The 25,530-nt window shown below is 40.6% G+C and overlaps 1 protein-coding gene across 5 annotated transcripts in view; it reads right to left on the bottom strand.

Moving 5' to 3' along the window:
• The window catches only part of zbtb44 (zinc finger and BTB domain containing 44), a 78,053-nt gene that overhangs the window by 42,598 nt on the left and 9,925 nt on the right, over nucleotides 1-25,530 (bottom strand). For all 5 annotated transcript variants that reach the window (XR_014090421.1, XM_017308271.2, XM_008425248.3 and 2 more), the window contains exon 2: nucleotides 3,498-4,602. Coding sequence is in view for 4 of the 5 variants with exons in the window: in XM_017308271.2 (XP_017163760.2) it covers nucleotides 3,498-4,566 (1,069 nt within the window). In the remaining variant the exon portion in view is untranslated. The remainder of the gene's footprint in view (nucleotides 1-3,497; nucleotides 4,603-25,530) is intronic.

Below are 25,530 nucleotides of genomic sequence, written 5' to 3'. Positions count from 1 at the left end.
GACCCCACGGGGTGTGATCTTGCGTGGAGCCCCAGATCGAGGGAGATTATCAGTGGTCTTGTTCCATTTTCTAATAATTGATCCCACAGTTGATTTCTTTACACCAAGCTGTTTACCTATTGCAGATTCAGTATTCCCAGCTAGGTGCAGGTTTATCATTTTGTTTCGGGTGTCCTTTGACAGCTCTCTAGTTTTGGCCATGGTGGAGTTTAGAGTGTGACTGTTTGAGGTTGTGGACAGGTGTGTTTTATACTGATAACGAGTTCAAATAGGTGCCATTAATACAGGTAACAAGTGGAGGACAGAGGAGCCTCTTACAGAACAAGTTACACGGCTGTGAGAGCCTGAAATCTTGCTTGTTTGTAGCTGACCAAATACTTATTTTCCACCATATATTGCCAATAAATTCTTTAAAAATCAGAAAATGTGATTTTCTGGATTTTTTTTCTCCTTTTGTCTCTCATAGTTGAGGTACATCTATGATGAAAATTACAGGCCTCTCTCATCTTTTTAAGTGGGAGAACTTGCACAATTGGTGGCTGACTAAATACTTTTTTGCCCCACTGTATGTGTATACAATATGAGTTTTTAAATAACACCAAATAGATGTAAATACATAAAATTTAACTCTGCCATGAATCATTTCTGTGAACGTAGAGGGGGTAATATCAGATGAGCTTAGCTTAGATTGGTCTATGCCTTTACGGGGAAATCCCTTATAAAGAACTGAGCCTGCTTATTAACGATGAGCCTGGCTACCTAATCATTTAGGGGGGGAAATTCCAGTTTCAATCATTATGACAATACAGAAAATCCTTGTAAATTTTGCTGGGACTGTTTGATAAAAGTGTGGAGGGTAGGAAACTCCGGAAGCAGAGTAACACAGAGTAACAGTCTCGTCCCAATGTGTTGTCCCTGGGGACAAAACAGGCACATTATAAACTACTGGCAGGTCACAAAATGTATTAAATTAAAAATGCAAAAATTAGATTTTTTTTTTTTTTTTAGTTTTACAAAAAACAAAATTTTTATGAAATGTGTATATCATTAAAGATTCAAAAAATAAGGATTTGGACCTAAAAAGAAAAATACTTTTTACTGTTCTACACCTGTGGTCAAGGGCCAAAGAAAATCATTTTGAGAGCCACAAATGGTCTCTTGGCCACACTTTGGACACCCCACTGTAATAGTGTCACTGTAATAGTGACAGACAGTCACTGCAGCACTTTCATCATCAACATGAATGTCTATTCTGGGTTTTAAATGCTACATCTAAACTATTCTTCCCCCAGGAATGGATTAATAAAAACCTACAGCTTCAATAAAGGTCATAGCTTTAATTGGGTACTCATTCACAGGGTCAAAAATTACACAAAAAGGCTCAAATAAATGCATGTTTAGGATTTTGGTCATGTTGGAACTTCTGTTTCCAAGGGTTAAGGTTCTCATTATTACATCGTGCTCGACAGTTCAAATATGAACTGACTATTTTTAAAATGTAAAGCATACGTTGATACCTACCGATGCTATAGCTGCTTATCCGCCGTAGTGGAGCCTTGTTTACTATCCTGCGCATGCACGCTAGTCTTCTCTGTGCGGGAGGGGCTGTGGAGGGAGGGCTGCGTGACGCAGTAGAGAGCAAGAGGGTGGGGCTTGTTCAAATTTTCAGGCCAAGTCCATGGTTTTGAAAAAGTTACATACAGCAGCTTTAAAAGCCAAATTGAGGTCATTGTGACTGTAACGAGCCACACAGCAATTTTATACCACATTACCTGCTGAAACTGTTATTTTGTTAGTCCCTAAGGCTTCAGTGGGACACCTGACAGTGTTTAATTTTTACAAGTTTGTCTTTAGGTTTGGTTTGTACTCTGCGATGGGTACTTGAACCAACTTCTTCATGTGTCGGTGAAAACAAGACAATCATTAGTTGTGTTTAGTGTAGTAAAAAGTCATCCACAGACGTACAGAAAACGTTTGAGCCCCCTCTGTCAAAACAGGAGGATGTGGAAGTGTGAACATTTTTGAAGCATGTACTAGGACAACTTACTCACATGGTTCAATTTGTATCTATTTGCGGTAGTGACCTCTAATGTTTGCATTTTTTACACTAACACCCCAAGATCATCACTGACCCTCTTTAAAAACTTCCTGGATTCACATCTGCTCAACATTGTAAAGGAGGCATTTCATACAAACATGAATATTCAGGCATTAATACCTTTAAATATTTTGAATATGATGCACTAAATTAAACCTCACTCAGAGGTTAAACACGTGGCTGATGCACCACAGTCGCAGAGGAGTCTTGTTTCTTTCAGATCTTTCTCATTTTTGTGCCGTTTTTTTCTGTTGTTGAAAAATTGCTCCATATTTCAAATCCATAAACCTGCCACTCTGCCTGTCACCCACAATGCACACAGCATTGATTATGTTCATGTGATCAGAACCAGTTTGCTTTTCCACTTTGCAGCTTATTTGCGCAGCAGCTTTTTCTGCTTTAGTCCCACCTCTGTGCCACAATCCTCTAAGCTTGGATGTGGCACAAATTGCACCGACATGAAATACAGAGACCTGTTGAGGAGGTACCAACAGCTGCTACTATGTAAGCAGATTTATTCCCAAATGATTCAGCTTCCATCTGGCACCTAAAGTTTTTCCTTCTAGGCCAAAAACTACTGCAGACTTGTAGCACTACCTTAACAGAATTTCACATCCATTGCTGGACGTTAACACGGCTTTTGTCAGTACTTTCTTCAATGAGAGGGGGAAATTAATGTATCAAAAAGCACCCATGGGCTATGATATCATCTGGAGATAAGGACTGACTACATTTTACCTTCAATGTGTTGTTAACTCCGCTGTCCTCGAAAGTTTGGGGACAAGCTACTTTAAATCATATTTGGGATTGTCTGTATGTTATGTATGAAGACTGGATGCATGTATGCTCCATGGTGATTTGGGATGGGTGGTTTTTGTTTGCTTGCTTTAGTAATTTTGTTTACACAAAGTTCTGAAAATCAATAAAATAAAATGAGGGGGAAAAAAGAAATTTGGAGTCCAACAAACAACAGAGGAGGCATCACAACATGCCTCCTCTGTTGACCCTTTATCAACATTTTCACCAGTGTTGCTGAGAGACGTAGCTCAGCAAATGAGCAGTTGCACCAGGTGTTTGCTAATTGCTGCTGACTAGTCTGAAGGAGCTGAGTGGGGGAGTAACAGGGGAGGGGTGCTCTGTGAAGCAGAAACTAGGAAGCTTGGAAACTGCAGCTCAGAGGAGAAGCTGCGTTTTGACGGTGGAGCTAGATCAACCAAGGTGTTTTACACAGCTGAAAGGTTGCTAGGGAGACTAAAAGATTTCTCAAACATGCATGAAAGAATCAAAGCGACATTCCACGTATGTTTTTGATGATGGGATAACAAAACATGAAAGCTCAAAAAAGTTAAATTACATAATACTGCCCTTTTAGAGGAGTTTCTAGGTACTAGAAGCCCACCTATAGAAGAGGACTGTGGGCTGATAAGAAGCTCTTCCTGGACCTGCTCGCTCCCTGGCACCGTCTGCTGGTCGCTCATGGAGCTCTGAGAGGCGCTGACAGGTTGGGACGATGCCTCCTGAACCTCCTCATCACTGAGTCGCTCTACCTTCACCCTCACGTCCTCCTCCTCTGTAGCAACCGGCGATGACACCACCTTGGAGCTCTCGCACGTCAGGAAGTCGCTGAGCCGGCGGGCAACCACGCCCTCCGAGGTCCCGGGGACACCTGCCTCCAAACAGCGGGGGCTCTCCGTCAGCTTAGATTTGTCCGAGTGAAACCTCCGGTCGATGCCGAAGGGGAACGTCCAGGGAAAAGCCAGGGAAGACTCCATCGGCTGGGCCGGGCCATCCGAAAATGAGGGTGACGGGTTGGGGATCTGAGGGGAGGTGTTGACCATCTGTGTAGTGCATTTGAGCGGGCTCTCTGGCGACGCCATTGTCACAAAACTTTTCCGTTTTCGTCGGGATTCCCGGCAGATGGGAACATTCCTCTCCATCACGCTGCAGTCGGACGACACAGGGGACACACTGCCATCCAGCGGTGTCAGGGCACAGTGTGATGAAGCGCTCTCAGGTGCCGCTTCGTGCGCCTTATCCACCGCCATGTTACTTCCGCTGCTGCTGTTGTTCGCTGGACTCCACAGGATGCTGGACTTCATGAACTCGGAACATGTGCTAGCCACGGCAAACATCTGCATGTAGCTGGCTGCTGCCAGGACGTCGATGATGTTCTCTGTGCTGATGGAAAGAGTAGAGGTGTAGGCATATTCCAGAAGTGGAGCAAAGCCACTAATCGTCACGTGATGGAGGTCCAACACAAACTTTTCCTCGTCTTCTGGCCGGCCCACAAGTTTGGAGCGGAAGAATTCACTGCAGCATGCCAAGACCACCTTGTGTGCTAGGAAGAGCTTGTCCTGGACCCGGATGGTAACATCACAGAGGTGACCCTCGTTGCGCAAGGCATTCAGCTTGTCAAGCATCTCCTGGCTGTGGGAGGTTGAGCTGTGGGTGAAGGTTTTCACCCCCATGGTGGAGTCCTCCTTACTGTATAAAGGAAATGTGTCCTGCAACCAAACAGCAAAAACATATCACATTAGAATGCAAAATGCAATTAGTCTCGGATCCATCTTTATTTAAAACATATCCTGAAATCAAATGTATTTAGAAAGGCTTCACCAATTCAAATTTGACACTTTTTAACACATTGTCTCTCTGTGGCAACGTGTCTCTCCGTTGGTAAAAAACCAACAAACCAGAAACACAAAACTGGATGTGTTTCGTCAGCAGAACTTCACGACTCATGGGAGTGGATGATTATGGCCGTAAGAGTGCAGACAAGTTTTGCATTTGCTAGCGTACCGTTGAGTGCTTGGGGGAGGGGCGGACGGACAGCGTATTGCAAGAAGGGGGAGGTCTGACTGTACGCCAAGCCCCCCTGCCCCCCAGATATGTTATTTTATTTATATAATTATAAGCAATTTCCACTATCAATAATGTGTCTACCAGAGGATTCCTCTGGCCATTATCTTTCAGAGCCTCATTGATGACTGAATGTTGAAGCACTGAGGAGTTAGTCATTTGAAGTATGTTGTCCAAGTGTGTCATTTGGAGACTCCAGTCTCCAAATGACACACTTGGACAACAGTACATCCTCAAAAATGAACATATCCAAAATGACATTTCTTTTTTTGTGCTATTTTGATCAGTCTTGAAATCCACGAGCAGAATACTTTATTCAACAGATTTATTGTATTTTCCAGTTCATACATTCAGCGCTCAATGTACAAGAAATAAAAATGAAAAATCTGGGTGAAGCAACATTTTTCTTTTTTTGTGTTACAAACATAATAGCTACAAACTACTTACAGTTAAAGTATTTTAACTGCAAAAATAGAAAATTTGGCTCGTCGTCTTCATAAAGAACTAAGCTTGTGCATGTACTCCAAATTGTTCAAGAACAGCTGATTTAATTTGGATATACCTTTTCAGCCGTGTTTGGTGATTTAGGGTTAAACTACTATAAAATTTGTAATACAGTGCCGAATATACACAAATTTTAGCCCGGGTGTTGCAAATAACTTAATAGTGTCAGAACTGCATGTTGGCGCCGTACATTCATAATATATTCTAATGTGTTTTCAGATGTCAGTAAATTGTGGCCGCAGACCACCGTGGTTCTTCTTGTAGCCTGAGTTGTAGGATGTCTCATCAGTGTCCATCTTCCTGACTGCCAGAGGACAGAAGATGTCCAGAGACCTTCATCTTTCTGGAGCAGGAATCACATGAGCTCAATATGCTGATGACACATTTTAATTTTAAAAAATGTGGCTGATGTTCTTATAGAGTTGAAGTGCATTAACAATCTGTTGTTTTCAACTTGTCAATACATTTAATTATGATTCATCTGATGTTCAAGTTGTACTGAGAACAAACAAAGCTTTATTCCTTCTAATCTGACTGGTTCTAGTTTGAATCAAACCTTCATGTTTTCACATTTTGGTCACTAAGAATTGATCAGGAGCTTAAAAGTTTAAACTCAGTTTTATTTATCACTAATTAAGGTTACAGGTTTTGGACACATTTTCTCACTTTCTTACATTGAAGATTCTCCAGGCAGACAGCTGAACAGTGAGTGGAAAGAATGATGTTGTATAAAGTAGACATTAACAAACATGACTTGTATTTTGGGTTCTTGTTACTTTAACTACACATCCCTAAAGTTCTTGTAATAATTTCGTATTTTTCTACATTTTGGCTACAACTCCCCAGATAGTATTTAGTTAGGAGGCGTCTAGTCATTTTTTTAAACATTTTTAAATGGTATCAATAGCTGTTTTCTAACTGTTCTATTCGTTTTCCTTTAGTTATTACGTTTTCTATTGAAATTCACAATTATTCTTATTTTTCTGACTTCCTGCTAGGTAGGTGTTGGCATCCCCCGACCGGACTCTCACACACACAAGCAGACCTGCCTGCATGAAACGCTCCTGTATCATGGACACATCCTCACCTTCTTATCGGGCAGCAGTTAATCTGAACACTTCCTAAATCTTCCCCTGGTCACGTCATTCTCATCATCCTCCTTCTCCAAGGACAATAACAAAACCCCTGAATCACTAATTCCGCCTTCTTCTCTGCTCTGAATCTGCTCCAGGTCAAAGTTTGTGTAGTAATTAACTAGAGATGTGCCGATCGATCAGCCACCGATCATAATCAGCCGATTTCCGTGAAAAAGTGTATGATCGGTGATCGCCGATCACGATCTCTTGTTGTCAATCACCAAAACGATCACTTCTCAGCCTGCCTGTGCAGCTCAACCCCTCTTTCCTTCACACTGCGCAGGCGGGCGGCAATAAATCCTGTAGTGTGGAACTTTAACACTCTGAGTGAATGGGGAAGTGTGTGTGTTGCAGCAGAAAATTACCTCGGGGTGAAGCACGTCAAAATTCATCAACGCAACGAATCTAATATGGCATTTAAAAAAGCAAACACCTGACGAAGTTTGGCTATATTGAGGCTTAATGCAGGAACAAAGGGACATCCGGAGTGGCCGGTAAAGCAGCGCACAACTACCAACACTCACCTGTATTAGCATCACGGTCAGAAAGTTAAACAAATAACCTGAAAAATAATTGAAGTCTTCAAGCTGCCGGTGTAAGACGCTGGTTCTGCTCTTGCTCTTGGACCGCTACGCGCTACTGGTAGCATTTATTTCACAGACGGAGCGCCGCTCAACCTCCACCCAGCAGTGAACTCTCACACCGAACGTTTGCCTAAAGCTGCAGGACGTAACTTAAACAGTAATAATTTTAGACAGGATGGCAAAAGTTTTAATACATAACATAAGACAGATGATCTCTGAAAAATAATCGATCTCCTCTGCCTCCTCCCCGTGTTCTGCAGTCCTCACAGTCAGAAACAACCAATCAGAACCAGCATTAATCAGCTGGCCACCATCAGGAATTTATGATTTAGCAACTCAGGATTGTTTATTTTGATGCAGCCTGCATTTGAATGTTTCCTTTATTACTTGACATTATTTGATATAGGCAGATTTATTTGACTAATTTATGGAACTTGGAGCCTTGCTTTTAAATATTATTTTACTGATTGCAGGTTTGATTGTCCTTTTGACTGAATAGCTGCTGTATTGTGCCTGCAAGTATTTTGCATGTTTGTCTAAATTAGGGGAATTTATTGCCAGATATTTTTTTAATGTTGCCAGATCACTTGGTATCATTTTTACCTGAAGCGAAAAATTAACAGTCAATTCAGGCGATTGGCAAAAATCGGTGATTGGCTTCATTGGTGATCAGTAAAGGTGTGCCGATCGATTGGCCACCGATCATAATCGGGCCGATTTCCGTGAAAAAGTGCATGATCGGTGATCGTCGATCATTGGCTCTCGTTGCCGATACCGATCACCTGCATCTCATTTCTCAGCCTGCCTGTGCAGCTGGTCTCCTCTTTCCTTCACATTGCGCAAACGCGCAGCAACAAATCCTAAGCGATGTGGAACTATAACGCACTGAGTGAATGGGGACGTTTGCGTGTTGCGGCAGAAAATTGAAGCAGGTCAAAATGCATCAACACAACGAAGCTAATACGACATAAAAACAATGCCATACTTGACGGAGTTTGGCTACATCGAGGCTCACTGCAGTAAAAAAGACATATGGAGGATCAGATAGCAGGTAAAGCAGCGCACAGCTACAAACACTCACCTGGATTAGCATGACGGTCAGAAAGCTAAACAAATAACCCGCAAAATTATTTAAGTCTTCGAGCTGCGATGTAAGACGCTGGTTCTGCTCTCGCTATTGAACAGCTGCTATGCTACAGGTAGTAATATTTGACAGACGGAGCGCCGCTTCTGCTCCACCTGGTAGTGACTCTCACACCAAACCACTGCTTAAAGCGGCAGCATCTAACTAAAAAAAATACATTTTACATACGTATTAAAACTTTCGCTGTCCTAACATGAGACAGTTAATCTCTAAAAAATAATCGACCTCCTCCCTGTTCTGCATAATTACTCAGCTCAGTCAGAAACAGCCAATTAGAACTAGCAGTAATCAGCTAGCCGCCATGCTATCAGGAAGTTTTCATTCAGTAACTCTGGATTGTTTATTGTAATGGATCCTGTATTTGCCTTTGAATGTTAAGTTTTATACATGAATATTTTGGCAATGTTGAGAGGTTTTATTTTGGCTCTTTGCATTATTTAGCCTCTTCAGAGCCTCCATATGTTATCAGTCTGTTAAAGATAGTATTACTGATAACAGTACAATTTGCACAATGCTTGTTTTGATTTTTTCTTCTTGGAAAAAGTTATTAAAAACAAGTTTTGTCTAAATTTAGGTAAATTCATGGTTCCTTTTTCCACATAATGTAAGGTAGTGTTTATGATAAAAAAAAATAAATAATAATAATTATGTGATCGGTATCGGTGATCGTCCCTCATGGGTGATCGATATTGGTATCAGCAGGAAAAAACCTGATCGGCACATCCCTATATATATTATAATTTAACCGGTAAAAATAGTACATGACCGATCTTTTTTTTTCTTTTTCTTTTTAATGTTGTCCATCAAGATGACGGAGGACAAAAGTCTAGCGCAACCTCTTTTCTTTATATATATATATGTATGTATAGGCCTGTTGCGATAAACGATAAATCAATTAATAACACGATAAATTAAACCTATCGACCTCATTTTAATTATCGGCTTATCGTCTCTTCCTGCCTTTTTGTCTTTCTATTGATGACACTGATTGAAAAAAGGCTCAGCTCCGGTGCTCTCCACTGACCCTCCCTTCCTCATTTCCTTAGTCTAATGTCCAGCGCACACTACACGAGTTGTCGGCCCATTTTCAAACCCTGAGAGACACATTAGCCGACAGAAATCCTAGTTATGACGGTTCGATTGGGTTTGTCGTGCCGTGTGGTGTCCAGCTACCTGGGCCAAAATAATGGCTATAAGTCCAGTTAACTAATTTTAAAATCAGGCATTAATCAATGCTTCACTAGAATCTACCTGTGATGCAGCGTAAAGTCCTGACTGAATGAAAATCATTATAATCTATTTATGTCACGTTAACGAAGAACAGCTGAAAACTTACTGGGTTTATCAACTGCAGTAGCAATTTGGCTCCAACTCCTCTCCTTGTCGTTTCTATATTATTTGCACGAGATGTTAAATATTAATGTTGTTTCCACAAATTATCTCTAATGTCCGCTGGACTTCGGGTTGAGTCGTGTCAGCTGTTTGGGATTCCCCTCCATAATTTCCCCTCAGAAAGCACGGAGGAGAATCTGCGCCTTCTGATTGGCTACCTGTCACATTCAGCTTTAAGCTCCCAGTCGGGGAAAACCCCTGATTTAGATCGGAGCGGCCACGACGATCTAAATCACTACAGGATGATCGGTTACGAAATCACCAGCGACAATCTTAGAACGGCCAATGATCTAAGATTGTTGTAAGGAGAAAATAGGGGCAACAAATGGTGTAGTGTGAACTATTGCATTAGGTAGTGGGATCATCTTCTCCATTTAAATCTAGTGATTACTGAAGGACAATATAGTATACAGACTTCATAATCTGCACTCTTTTGGTTGAATGCAATATTTATTTCCACTTTGGCTTTATGTTGTTTAGTTTTTATTCAAGTACATTTTTTTTGTTAATGGAGAATGAGAATCCATTTTATTTTGTTTTGGGTTGTTTTGTTTATTTAGTTTATCAGTTCCAGTGTTATGTGTTCTTTTGAAAATAAAGTGTATCTATGGATGGCAGGAAATAGCAGGCATTATTAGTCATTTCCATTAAATCAGTGTCAAAAGGTCTTGAAACAATATTATCGTTTATCGCAATAATTTTTTAGACAATCGTCCAGCAAAAGTGGTCATCGTGTGACAGGCATATATATATATATATATATATATATATATATATATATATATATATATATATATATATATCTTTAATACACTGACATATGCTGCCAGCCCTGAAAAAATTGTTGCCCCCATCTTTCCACTCCATAGATATTTCTCTAGAACTGCCCCTGGTTGAGCGTTACCACTACCCGACAGCTTGATGGAAGCCGAGAGCAGAGGGGCTATTGCAGAGCAGCTGACAGTAAAAAAAGAAAGTATGCTTTTATTTCTTACCATCTTCAAAGTATAGCCTTTAAAACTACACAATAAAATCTGAATATTTTTCCATAAAAACCTTGGTGCTTTGAACGTTAAGTTGAAGTTATACTTCCCAGATATTGACCAGGTTCTCAGCCTTCCAGGACATGGGAAAACCAAAAAAGGTTTAAAAATAAAGCAACTTAAGTTATAATTTAAATAGCATATAACTTGTATTGAGAGCCACTACAATAAATCAATATTTGAGGAATTTTACCAAGTGGAGTCACTCATTAAAACTTGTTTTTATTTAGAGTCTTAAATTTTTGTAAAGGTGGAGCAGATATTAGATCAGTGACATTTAGGGCTGTTGTAAAGAAATATTTTAGTAATTGAGTAATTATCGATTATTCCTACGATTAATCGGGTAATCGTATAAAAAAAAGATAAAACATTGGTAAATCTAACATAACAGCAGTATTACTATCGCATATCAATCAGTCCAATTTTTCGCATTTGAGCTTCACTAACGATTACTTTTCTGTAGTTTAGAAAATTAGCTTGTAACAATAATAGCTCACTTTCTAAGTTAACTTATTTATTAACTTAGAACAAAGATCGGCAGAGATCGGCTTCATTGGTGATCAGTATCGGAATCGGCAGCAGAAAACCTGATCAGAGCATCCCTATAATTGACACATCGTTCAGTTTGACACATTTTTCTGAATTAGCTTATGTGCTTTTTAGCTTTTTTTTTGTAGTTTTGCGGAGGGAAGGGTCGGACCAAGGAGGACTGAGGAAGCTCATTGGATAAGCTCAATGTCCGACAATAAAATTAACCACTGGGCTGTTGCAGTCATAAAAAATATATTTATATACTTTTTTTTGTTTTTATTAAATTATGACAACGTAGGACCGCCAGATATGGACAGTATGTCCATCATTCTGTACTCCAGACAGTCAGTCCTAACCTAGTGAGAGAAGTTCAAACTGAATGCAGCTTTTTTCTCTGTTAAAATTGTCAACCCGCCACAGTGGCGGACGTTGCTCCAATTTACACGCCACTTCATACCTTTACCCACATTTGGCCAGTGGCGGGTGATAATTTCCACCCTGGATGATACTCAGAAAGGATTTTTTTAAAAACTAATTTTAGTTGCCTCTTTATATAAAGTTTACAATGTCTGCGCATGTGCGTCAGTCAAGGGTGTGAATTATAGCTCGTCAAAAAAATACTGGTCAAATATGGAACATATTTGCTAATGCAACCCCTGCTCACAAAATTCAAAATATCTTCTTTTAAATATGATGGATTGTAAGAAAAAAAAAAAACACTTCAAAATCTTTAGATGCCATCTAGAGTAAACTGGATGAGAAGTAGTCATGGTGAGCCCATTTATACATTTTTAACAAGTCGTAATCTGTCAGATTTTACCTTGTTAAAACAAAAAACTCTCTCTTTACAATGAGACATAAAACTCATCTCGTTAAATCAGGAAAGTTTCTCATTAAAACAAGAAACTCGTTTTAACGAGTTTTGCATCTCGTTAAAACAAAGTTTTCTCATTTTTATGAGATGCCGCTCCTGAATTTATTTCCAAGCTCTGGCAGTTAAACACTTCCATACCAAAGCCCTGAACGGCAAGTGAGAGAAAACTCATGCCATTTTTTGGGGTCTTTATTTTCTCATCCAACACACAGGAAAATATTTATTTTTCCACTAAAGTTACTTTTTTTTCACTTTTCCTGTGTTGGATGGAAGAAAAGACTCCAAAAAGTGACAGATTTTTTTCCCCCAGATGCCCTTCATCACTTGCGTGCGATAATAGAAACAAGACTTCAAATTAGACGTGTGTCGATCGATCGGCACCGATCATAATCGGCCGATTTCCGTGAAAAAGTGTATGATCAGTGATCGCCGATCACGGTCTCTTGTTGCCAATACCGATCACCTGCATCTCATTTCTCAGCCTGTCTGTGCACCTGGTCTCCTCTTTCCTTCACTCTGCGCAAACGCGCGGTGTGGAACTATAACGCACTGAGTGAATGGGGAAGTTTGCGTGTTGCGGCGGAAAATTGAAGCAGGTCAAAATGCATCAACACAACGAAGCTAATACGACATAAAAACAATGCCATACTTGACGGAGTTTGGCTACATCGAGGCTCACTGCAGTAAAAAAGACATATGGAGGATCAGATAGCAGGTAAAGCAGCGCACAGCTACAAACACTCACCCGGATTAGCATGACGGTCAGAAAGCTAAACAAATAACCCGCAAAATTATTTAAGTCTTCGAGCTGCGATGTAAGACGCTGGTTCTGCTCTCGCTGTTGAACCGCTGCTACGCTACAGGTAGTAATATTTGACAGATGGAGCGCCGCTTCTGCTCCACCTGGTAGTGACTCTCACACCGAACCTCTGCTTAAAGCTGCAGCATCTAACTAAAAACAACATGAGACAGTTAATCTCTGAAAAAATAATCGACCTCCTCCCTGTTCTACATAATTACTCCGCTCAGTCAGAAACAGCCACTCATAACTAGCAGTAATCAGCTAGCCGCCATGCTATCAGGAAGTTTTCATTCAGTAACTCAGGACTGTTTAATAGATCCTGTTTCTGCCTTTGAATGTTAAGTTTTATACTTGAATATTTTGGCAATGTTGAGGTTTTATTTTGACTCTTTGCATTATTTAGCCTCTTCAGAGCCTCCATATGTTTTCAGTCTGTTAAAGATAGTATTACTGATAACAGTACAATTTGCACAATGCTTGTTTTGATTAGTTTTTTTCTTGGACAAAGTTATTAAAAACAAGTTTTTGTCTAAATTTAGGTGAATTCATGGTTCCTTTTTCCACATAATGTAACCGGTATTGCTTTTGATTAAAAAAATAATTATGTGATCGGTATCGGTGATCGGCCCTCATGGGTGATCGGAATCGGTATTGGCAGGAAAAAACCTGATCGGCGCATCTCTACTTCAAATATATTTTCTTTTCCACTATGTTGGTTGCATGCTGTAGAAATGAAAGAAATATATATTCTTATAGTCAGAAATGCTCAGCAAAAAGACAATCTATCCATTTTTGAACATCATTGTTTCTCATATAACACTATCCATGTTTTCATCAACATTTTATGATGTGTATTTAAGTACCAAAATTAGAAAAGATTTATGGAAAAGGCAAAAAAAAAAAACTAAGTGAAATTCACCATGGAATATTTGTTTTCCCTGATAAACTCTATTATTGAGGGTCTTTATGTCATAAACAACAATTAGCATTTGAATCCCAACCCGGGTTCAAGCGTTGGCAAGAAAAGGGGTGTGGGTTGCAGTCCCCCTTTTTTATTTCAGCAGGAAATGTTATGTTTTTGATTGTTTATTCAATGTTGCATGACTGTGTTTTTGTGTTTAATGATGTAAAGCACTTTGTAATGCCTTGCTGCTGAAATGTGCTATAGAAATAAAATTTGATTGATTTGATTGATTGAATGTCTGTGCGAATTTTGACATTTTTGTGCAGTTCTTGTAATTCGGCATTATTTGGCCTAAAACTAAAACCTTCTCTTTACTGGCCTCTTCAGTCAAACAGTTCTTAAACAGCTGAATTTCTCTTGGTTCCACTCACTTTGTTGGAAATTTTAAAAACTTATGCTTTCAGATGGGTATTAGTTTCACTTTAATTTTCCAAAGAGAAGTAGATTGATATTGTCAAATGTGTTCTGATGAAACCCAGGGTTTCTCATCTATTAGTGGATCTAGGTCTAATGGAAACGTGAAACTGAAAAATTATAAAGTTCAAACCTCTAAGCACGTAGGGGAGGACTCATCATTTCTCTGAGATGTGTGGTCCATGCCAGTTTGGCACATGCACCAAGCAAACAAGATAAAACCCTGTGTCTGTGTGCGTATCACTTAAAAGAAAACCATGTGGAGAAGGGGGGTCATATGACCAAAATCCAAGATGGTGGCACAGTGAATAGCTCCTAGGACAGTGTTCAAAATTTCCTTTTAAAAACCCCTGTAAGGCTCAAAATATATGACACTGATATGTCTAAAGCAGTGGTCCCCAAACTACGGCCCGCGGGCCAGATCCGGCCCGCCTCCACATTTGGTCCGGCCCCCTGAACAATACCAAGGAGCATTCAGATTTTTTTTCATATGCTGTATTTTCCGGTTTAACCACCAGGGGGCTCTTTAGCAGGAAGAGTGTCCTGTAAACTGAGGGTGTTTTGTTTTGCATGGCGCATTGCTGCCATCTGTTGGACTTTTAGGGAACTGCTTGACTTTTATGCTATTTAATCAGTACGGTTGTTTGCTAGCGGTAGAGCAGATGAACACACGTGTTTGTTATGAACGGTCGAATTCCAGGTCGAGTTCTTCGAAGCCTGTAAGTAGCAGTTTATACTTCAAAACGAGCCTTTATGTTAACATATGAGGAATTCATATGTTAAAATTACTTAAATTACTTTCCCTCAATGTAATATATACTAGTCAGCCCCAGTGACCGTTTCACTAACGGTTTTTGCCCATATGCTTTCTGGGTAAAAATCAATCGAGTAATGCGCCCCCCCCCTCAATTTCCACCAGCGCAGGTGATACACGTGTCACACTTTTTCTGTTACAAACTGACTCCGGCCCCTCACCAGAGAAGGGAAAAGCTATGTGGCCCTCACAGGAAAAAGTTTGGGGACCCCTGGTCTAAAGCTTCATCTGTGAAACAGTGCAAACTTTTTTCAAGAAGCAAGACAAGCACAAAAACACCATTGCCATGCGGACGCCAACATGGCTCGCATAGCTTAAGTTTAAAAGAGCTAAAATCAGGGTAAGGGTTAGGGTTTACCTATGATCAGTGAGTCATGAAAGACAAGCTGGTTTAGAAACAGGTAAACCGATAAGATATTTTAACACATTGTTTTGTGAAAATTTATTCCTAACTTTGTCAACCCTGGAAATGTTATAATTAATGGAGGGAACTTTAATTGCACCCTGGACCCAAGTCTGGATAAATCTACTCAAACTGATACCAGACCAGGAAAATCCTTCTTAACTATATAAAGGATGTAAGAATAAATGAAGTATGGAGAACAAGGAACCCAAGTAACAGGGAATTTTCATGTCATCCAAGCTCACACCAATCCCATTCGCGTATTGATTACTTTCTCATTTCCATAAGAGTTCCTATCTCATGTGGAGAACTGGTGGTGTAATAGTATTGAAATTAGTGAATATGCTGCAGTGTAATCAATGTAAAATCAAAATCAGACATTTTAACCACAGATTCTTCAGAAATTAACAAATTTTAGAGAATTCTATAAAAGGTAAGGTAATTTTATATAGCACATTTTCAGCAACAAGGCAATACAAAGTGCTTTACAGGAATTAAAATAAAATACAAAGGAAAGAGCAAAAGAAGATAAAGCTAATGTTGATTCAAAGTAAATAATCTAGAAACTCATATTCAGGGTTGGTAGATAAGTATAAGCAAGTATCCTCTGGTCTAATTTCTTTTCTGGTTTGGAAGAATAGGAGTTTGAAAAGTAGTTGCTAAGGTAGGTTTTCTGGATTCTAAGTTCTAATCCCTGTTCTGGGTTGCTAAATAAAGCCCCTTTTCGCACTGCAGTGTCCGGACACTGCCCAGCTCCATTCGACCCAGTTCTATTGGTGCTATGGCCCTGGTCGTTGTGCGTTGAGCAGGATACGTCACATAAATCGACTTGTTGCTATAGCTACCGAGGCGATCTCCCCAGCGACCGCAGAACAATTTTCTTCTTGAGTCTCCCGTCCTGTTTTTCTGTATGTGCTCATGAGCGTGAAAGCTGAGGGAAACATTTACCTCAGTTTTACATTTAACGGAAAAAAAATCTCATCTGAATGTCGTCTCTGAGCTGGACTCGCAGCCAGCTGAACTACCGCTGCGGCAGGCAGGATTTTCCGGCTGGAGCAACGCGAGATGCGGAAATCCCCTCGTTCATAGCCTGGCCGACTTCCTGATCGGTTCAATTGGAGAAATGTTATTTACCTTTACCATTGAAATGTTTGGCTGAAGAGGTGATTGTAATCTTACTGTAGGGTAAAAATGTATTATGACGAGAATTTATTGATGCAACATATTGAAATGACAGCAATCGAGAAAGTCTAGTGCTCCTGTGATCCAGAGATCTGGTCTTTATTCCGCCCCCGCAGCCAATGAACCAGCGGGGGCTAACTCCAAACAGGCCCAGTCTGGCCGGCCCGATTGGAACCGCAGCTCTCGGGGTTCCAGGGAGCCGGGTGGTACCAGGCTGGAAGTGCTAATGCAAAAACGATCGGGTCGACCTGGGTCCAGCTGTGCAGTGCAAAAGGGGCTTTAGTGTAAGTGAATAAGTATCCCTGTGGACTTCTGGGATGCTTGATAAGTGTAAGTATCCTCTGCACTTTCTAAGTATGCTCTAAATTTGTAAAGGTAATGAGTACTCCACAGTTTCAGAGTAATAATAAAACCTAAGTGTTTCTGTTTGGAAGAATTTTTTCTGTATTCTAACTTTGTTCTAATTCCTTTTCTGGGTTGCAGTAATAGGAGTCTCTCTGCAATAGTCAGTACTCTACAGTTTCTAAAATATAAGCTAAAGAGTGACTAATAAACTAGAGTCTCTGAATTCCAAGTTTGTTCCAACTCCTTTTCTGGGTTAAAGTGAGTACTCCACAGTTTCACAAAATAAAAACAAAAAAAGAGTAAAGGACACATTGGGGCAAATGGCAACATTCAGACAAAACAAAGGGCAAAGAAAGACATGAGTGAAAGCGGTGACACCACAGGGCCATGAAACCACGTTGCTCAGCCTCCTGGCAGAAGTCCAATAAGATGTTGTTATCAAGGCCTTGGGAGCGCTCAGCTCCACAGCTGTATGGACAACAGGAGGGGGTGAAGTGGGAAGGAGCGTTATGTTTACATATCTTCAAGGAGATTGGAAATATGCAACCTTTCCGAGGCGACATGGAGAAAGCCAATTCAGATACTGAATGTCTTAGGTCAGTAGGATTATAAATTTCAATCTTCCCTAAAGTCTCTCTAAGACATTTCAGTTCCCTGCAGGACAAGAGGGCTCTCCTGTGCCCAGCCTTCTCATCGAGAAAATTTGATCAATTGCATTGAGAGACCGGTTTTGTAGATCCATAATTTGTAGATTTGTAGTATGTGCAAAGAAAGGCGCCAAAATATAGAAAAAGACAGGACAAAAACAGAGCAAGCAGGGCAGGCAAGGGCAGGGAGGGAGCACATAAAGCAAGAGACAGATTCTGACAGATAAAACCCTGTATACGCCTGAATATTCTGGAAGCAGCGAAGCACAAGCTTCATTTCTCAATCAGTTAAAATTCAAAACCTTTAGAGGAGAAAACAACTCTCAATAAATAGAGTTTATTGAGAGTTTATTCTAATAAATAGAATAGAATATACTTTATTGATCTCCAAGGTGAAATTGCTTATTTGTTGAAAGCTACTCCATCTTAGGTAATAAACACAAGGTTTGTAAAAAAAAAAATATATATATATATACCTAAGAGCAGGGCTGGGCGATATATTGAGTACACCCGATGTATTGTGGTAATTTCAATTTATGATATTTAAAATGGCTATATCGCAACTATCAAGTATAAAATGTTGTTCAAATAAACTTTCGCCGTCAAATTCACCGAGTATGGTTTATCCAACTTGGATGTTTCAGCCTGGACAGTGGCTCTCACACTCACTAGTCCTCTGCCTCCTTCCTTACGGCTCGTGTACAGTCTCAGGGTGCTGGATTTGGGGTGGAACCCTCCATGCATGGTTAGTAGCTTCCTAGTCTTAACATCCGTGACCTTCATCTCTTCCATTTTCCAGCCAATTATTCCGGCAGGGTATCTGATTACTGGTAAGTCATAGCTGTTTATTGCACGGATCTTGTTCTTGCCATTGAGCTGGCTTCTCAGGACTTGCCTTATTCGTTGGAGGTATTTGGCTGTGGCTCTTTTCCTTGTGACCTCATCGAGGTTGCCATTTGCTTGTGGTATTCCCAGGTACTTGTAACTGTGCTCTATGTCTGCTATTGTTCCTTCTGGGAGTGAAACTCCTGTGTGGATGACCTTCCCTCTCTTTGTAACCATCCGACCACACTTCTCTAGTCCGAATGACATCCCAATGTCAGTGCTGTAGATCCTGGTGGTGTGGATCAGTGAGTCGATGTCTCGCTCGCTCTTGGCGTACAGCTTGATGTCATCCATGTAGAGGAGGTGACTGATGGTGGCCCCATTCTTGAGTCGGTATCCGTGGAGAGTCTTGATGATTTGGCTGAGGGGGTTCAGATGCAGACCAGCAGTGGGGACAGAGTGTCTCCTTGCCACATTTGATGGACACTTGTGCAAGTGGTTTGCAGTTGGCTTCAAGGGTGGTTTTCCACAGCCCCATCCAGTTTGCAATGAAGGCTCTTGGAGTCCTATTGATGTTGTACATCTCTAAGCATTCAATGATCCAAGTGTGTGGCATTGAGTCATAGGCTTTCTTGTAATCAATCCAAGCGGTACACAGGTTGGTGTGTCGGGTTCTGCAGTCTCAGGCGACTGTGTGGTCTACCAGGAGTTGGTGTTTGGCTCCTCTGCCATTTATGCCGATGCCCTTCTGTGCCGTGCTCATGCATTTATCCATGTGCCCACTTATCTTAGCCGCTATGATGCCTGACATGAGCACCCTTCAGTTAACCATTCAGGGTGAGTTCCATTTTGTAGCAGCTGGTTCATTTCAGCTGCCAGTCGCTCATGCATTTTTGTTGTGGGACACCTTCCTTTCCCATATGCCTTTCTAGTATTGTTATTCCTTCAACTTTAGCTGGTTGGGTGGAGAAGAGACGGCTAATCCTCCTGGCTTCATTCTCTCTCGTGTATCTCTTTAGGAGGCTGGCCAAGGCTTGGAGCCTTTGTTTGGCAGTTTTGAGTGCTTCAGGTATGGGTATCTGGTTGTACTTCTTGGGTACTTATCTTTTTATCGCACCTCTTTGGTGCTCTAACAGTTGGCTCACTTCATTCTTTGTTACCTTGATTTTAGCCTCTACTCGTCTTTTCCATGGTGGGTATTGAACCTCATGGATCATTGATACCGAGTTCTACATCAGCTCATTGGTTTCCGTTATGGTGTTGGTAGGGATCGACCTCAATGCTGCATTCACATCTTCAATGAGACTTTCTGATGGTACTTCACTCAGCTGTTGTAATTGGCATCGGGTTTGCCTGGTGCTCATTCGGGCCACTTAAGTGTTCCCTTTATTTTTTTGAGCAGTATATATATATATATATATATATATATATATATATATATATAGAGAGAGAGAGAGAGAGAGATCCCTCGCTATAACGCAGTTCACCATTTGCGGTCTCGCTGCTTCTTGGATTTTTCGGGTCTTCTTCTCTACCTGTGTGCCAATAATGTTACGGTATACGTAATACAGAGCATTCCCATTCAAGAGATGAAAACTGAAACTTTGAATGCCTGCTGGAAAAAACTGTGGCCAGAGGCAGCGCAAAACCCAACCGGAGGCTCGTTTGATGAGATCCGTCGCTCTGCCGTAGATACAGCTGTGAATCTCGCAAAGCAGCTTAGAGGAGACGCTTTGATGACATGACTCCAGATCACATTAAGGCTCGATTGATGAACACGCACATCCGCTGACCTGAAAACAGGTTTTGTTCTTTGGTTTCAATATAGAGTATTTATTTATGCTGTGTAATAATTGTAAAAAATAAAGGTAACTATACTTGGCGGATTCCGCTTAAGGCGGGTTATTTTCGGAAAGCAACCCCCGCAAAAAATGAGGGATCACTGTTTATATTATATATATATATATATATAGATTAAAACAGCATTAAAAATATTACTTGGGGTGGGGTTTATTTATAAAGATGTGTGCTGTCCAATGGGGACACATCAACCAACCAATCACGTCAGTGATGAATTGCGATGTCATTTTTTTTCATCTAATGAGAATTCACGTTGGTCTGCTGAAGTGCCTTTGCATATGCTAGGCTATTCATATGCTAAGTAGAGTCTTTAACACCTCCTGCCAGTCCGCTCCCCCGCACCTCCAACCCCCACTTATGGGATTCTGCAATCAACAGTTTTTGACTCCCGTGAGTGACAGTGCGCTGTCCTGCAAGTTGTTACGAGCTGAGTTCGCTTCAGTGTACAGGGTCAAAAACGCCACTTTTTGTGCAGTGAAAAGAATTAAATGATTGCATATTTGGATGTTTAATGTATGTCTATTAAAAAGGGTTAAGTGGAAAATGAAAAAAATCAGCAGGATGTGCCAATTTTTGATTAATCTATCCATTAATCGATTACTGAAATAATTGTTAGCTGCAAAAAAATGTGCATCATGGAAGGCAGTGAGCGCCCTACAATGGTGTTCTTTGAGGGGGAATGGAGGGCAGCATTAGCAAGGGTTTGAAAAGAGGGCGGGGAGCTTGGAGAACAAAATGCCAAGTTATGTAAGAACAATCAAAGCAGATGCAAAGCGATGTGAGCCAGCCCCATTTGAAGCCAATGTGCTGCAGGACGCTCAGCAGCTGTCTATGAGACATGTGGACTCTGAGGCATGAGACTTTCCATTAGGCCAAAGCTCAAGTGAGGGGGCTCTCACAGGGAGAGAGCTCTAGCCACCGCACATACAGAGGACAGGGGAACGCTCTGTGTTGGTCCTGTAGAGGCAAAGTCAGACACAGAACAGGGCTGCAGTAGTACATAAAGCAAACAGAACTAACAGAAAAAAACGTTTGTCAAGAAGATTCTCTTTCAAAGTCTTAATTTTAGGGCTGTTGTAAACGAATTTTTTAATAATCGAGTAATCTATCGATTACAATTGAGTAATTGGATAAAAATAATTTATAAAATAAAATATTGGTAAATCTGGCATATCACCGGTGTTACTATTGGATATCAGTCCAATTTTCCATTTTTGAGCAACTCTGTAACAATAACGTCTCACTTTCTAAGTTAACCTGAAGAAAAGTTATGCAACAATCTGAAATTATATTCAAGTTAATAAAGAGGCAGGCTCACAAATACGCTTATAAAAATGTCTATGCTCCAGCTTTTAGTTTATGTATTCATCTTCAGTCAGTTTAATAGATGAACTCTCACCTTGCCCCATACCTGTCAAGCTTTGGGTATGAGAATATGGAAAATGTTTCCTGAAGTGGGAGGCTTAGGGTAGTGGGCAGGTGAACGAACGAACGTAAGATGGGGGTGGAGAGGAGGAAATAGACCAGGGGACAGGCCGGGGACCAGTAGACCAGGGGACGAAAGTAAGAGCGGGAGGGAGCAATAAGGGATATTTTTGGCACCTTTGTTTGCCACACGAAACTCATCTACAAGCCATGTTCCGCCACGATGCGCTCCGCCACCCGTTTGTTGAGACCGGGATGATATGAAATTTATTGTGCGGTTCGTCCGTAAAGCTACACTTGCACTATAAGCATCAACTACTTAGTCGCCTGCCTTGTTCAGTCTATCCGCTTACATGTATAAATCCTCCTCAGCATCTGTAATCCAGGTATTGTGCCAGTCATTCTAAGAATGCTTATTGGTCCCCCAAAAACGATGAAAACCCAGCATTATCATCAATCAATGAAATCCCCACAGGCCGAACTTGAAAATTGGACGTTATGCTGCCAACACTTAGCTTTCGTCAACAACTCAGAGGCGGAAGTCAGAGCTCCGCACAACACGGGTAATGTTCCGGCCGGAAAACGATGCGCTAAATAATAAAACATAAATTAACAAAGTTTCGAGGCAGGTAAATTTTCCTCGAGGAATTTTAATAATTGAGGTACTCAAATTCATTCAAGGAATCATTTCAGTCCTGATTGATTTACATCTGAAAACTGGACAATATCTAAACTCTTCTAGAAAAACATTTGTTTCATCTTCCTTAAAAGGTATTTCTAGTCACGTCTGTCCATGTTTGTTGATGTAGCCGTCTTTCTTGTTCAAGCAACAGAAGCAAATGTCTGCCTTACAAAACTCGGGTTCTGTTTGAAGAAAGCAGTCCTCTCTGGTATACAATGGCAACCCGAACATGTAAAAGTAACAATCAGATACATTATGTTGGACATCTTTCTATTTATTCGCAAAGAATTTATTTTGAAATGGGTATCAAAATAAAGACTAATTTGTGAGCTTTAATATTATATTGATACCAAATCTGTAGAATCAATGTGCGTGATGCCCCACAAATATTAACACATGAACGGATTCCACTCGAGTGGCTTTTGCTCCTTCTGTAAACTAAATTTGGCTACGTAGTGAAGCTAGCTAAAAATGAATATCCGGATTTTTAAGCTTCCTGCAGTTCTAAGAGCGGTGGAATGAACCCCTCCTGCAAGGGAGTAAATCCCATCTCATTATTGGGGGGACAATAAACAAGGAAATTTCTTAAGCGTAATTTTGGGAGTATCAGAAAAGTTACAGTGAAATGTAATATGGTTTAAAAAGTTTTAAATGTGTTCAAGCTGCAGGACCAAAAATGTCTAGTATAACTGGTAATGCTCAACAAACGTGTATTTCTCAGTAAGCAAACTATTGAGACCCATAGAAGCCAAACTAAAATTCAAATGTTTAAATATGAGTTTGGTTCAGTGTCTCTAGGGCTGAAACAATTCAAGTGATTCGAGTTCCTCGATTATTAAAATTCCTTGAGGAAAATTAATTTGCCTCGAAGCCTTGTTATATTATGTTATTATTTAGGACACCATATTCCTGCCAGGACTTTATTTGCGCTCTCACTTCTGCCTGAGTTGTTGACGAAAGCCAAGTGTTAGCAGCATAACGTCCAATTTTCAAGTTCGGCCTGGGAGGATTTTAATGATTCATGATAATATCTGGGTTTTTGTCGTTTTTTGGGGGACCAATAAACATCCTTAAAGTGATGGGAGCGATGCTTGGAGTATGGCAGCTTTTCTCCTCCCGGAGTCGCTGGTTCAGAGCAAACAGCAGGAATGAACACGGCGGGATTATTTACATGGTGAGCGGATAGACCGAACATTAAGGCTGCTATGCTATAGATGCGTAGCTTTACTGAAAATACCGGAAAATAAATTTCATATCATCCCCGGCGCAACAAGTGAGTGGCGAAGAGCATCGTGACGTTGCATACCTGGTAGATGTGTTTCTGTGTGTGACAAACAAATCCCATCGCTAACATGATCACAAACTAGAAGATGGTAAGAAATAAAAGCATACTTTCTTTTTTTACTGTCAGCTGCTCTGCAATAGCCCCTCTGCTCTCGGCTTCCATCAAGCTGTCAGGTAGTGGTAACGCTCAACCAGGGGCAGTTCTAGAGAAATATCTATGGAGTGGAAAGATGGGGGCAACAATTTTCTCCTTACAACAATCTTAGATCATTGGCCGTTCTAAGATTGTCGCTGGTGATTTCGTAACCGATCATCCTGTAGTGATTTAGATCGTCGTGGCCGCTCCGATCTAAATCAGGGGTTTTCCCCGACTGGGAGATTAAAGCTGAATGTGACAGGTAGCCAATCAGAAGGCGCAGATTCTCCTCCGCGCTTTCTGGGGGGAAATAGTGAGGGGAATCCCAAACAGCTGACACGACTCAACCCGAAGTCCAGCGGACATTAGAGATGATTTGTGGAAACCACATTAATATTTATTCAACCTTTCGTGCAAAGAATTTAGAAACGACAAGGAGAGGAGTTGGAGCCAAATTGCTACTGCAGTTGATAAACCCAGTAAGTTTTCAGCTGTTCTTCGTTAACGTGACATAAATAGATTATAATGATTTTCATTCAGTCAGGACTTTACGCTGCATCACAGGTAGATTCTAGTGAAGCATTGATTAATGCCTGATTTTAAAATTAGTTAACTGGACTTATAGCCATTATTTTGGCCCAGGTAGCTGGACACCACACGGCACGACGAACCTGATCGAACCGTCATAACTAGGATTTCTGTCGGCTAATGTGTCTCTCAGGGTTTGAAAATGGGCCGACAACTCGTGTAGTGTGCGCTGGACATTAGACTAAGGAAATGAGGAAGGGAGGGTCAGTGGAGAGCACCGGAGCTGAGCCTTTTTTCAATCAGTGTCATCAATAGAAAGACAAAAAGGCAGGAAGAGACGATAAGCCGATAATTAAAATGAGGTCGATAGGTTTAATTTATCGTGTGATTAATTGATTTATCGTTTATCGCAACAGGCCTATACATACATATATATATATAAAGAAAAGAGGTTGCGCTAGACTTTTGTCCTCCGTCATCTTGATGGACAACATTAAAAAGAAAAAGAAAAAAAAAGATCGGTCATGTACTATTTTTACCGGTTAAATTATAATATATATAGGGATGTGCCGATCAGGTTTTTTCCTGCTGATACCAATATCGATCACCCATGAGGGACGATCACCGATACCGATCACATAATTATTATTATTATTTTTTTTTTTATCATAAACACTACCTTACATTATGTGGAAAAAGGAACCATGAATTTACCTAAATTTAGACAAAAACTTGTTTTTAATAACTTTTTCCAAGAAGAAAAAAATCAAAACAAGCATTGTGCAAATTGTACTGTTATCAGTAATACTATCTTTAACAGACTGATAACATATGGAGGCTCTGAAGAGGCTAAATAATGCAAAGAGCCAAAATAAAACCTCTCAACATTGCCAAAATATTCAAGTATAAAACTTAACATTCAAAGGCAAATACAGGATCCATTACAATAAACAATCCAGAGTTACTGAATGAAAACTTCCTGATAGCATGGCGGCTAGCTGATTACTGCTAGTTCTAATTGGCTGTTTCTGACTGAGCTGAGTAATTATGCAGA

The sequence above is a fragment of the Poecilia reticulata genome, chromosome 13 (genome assembly GCF_904066995.2).
Source record: "Poecilia reticulata chromosome 13, P_reticulata-male-v2, whole genome shotgun sequence".
NCBI lineage: Eukaryota > Metazoa > Chordata > Actinopteri > Cyprinodontiformes > Poeciliidae > Poecilia > Poecilia reticulata.
The sequence above is the reverse complement of the archived record's forward strand: the minus strand, read 5'-3'. Positions and strand labels throughout refer to the sequence as shown.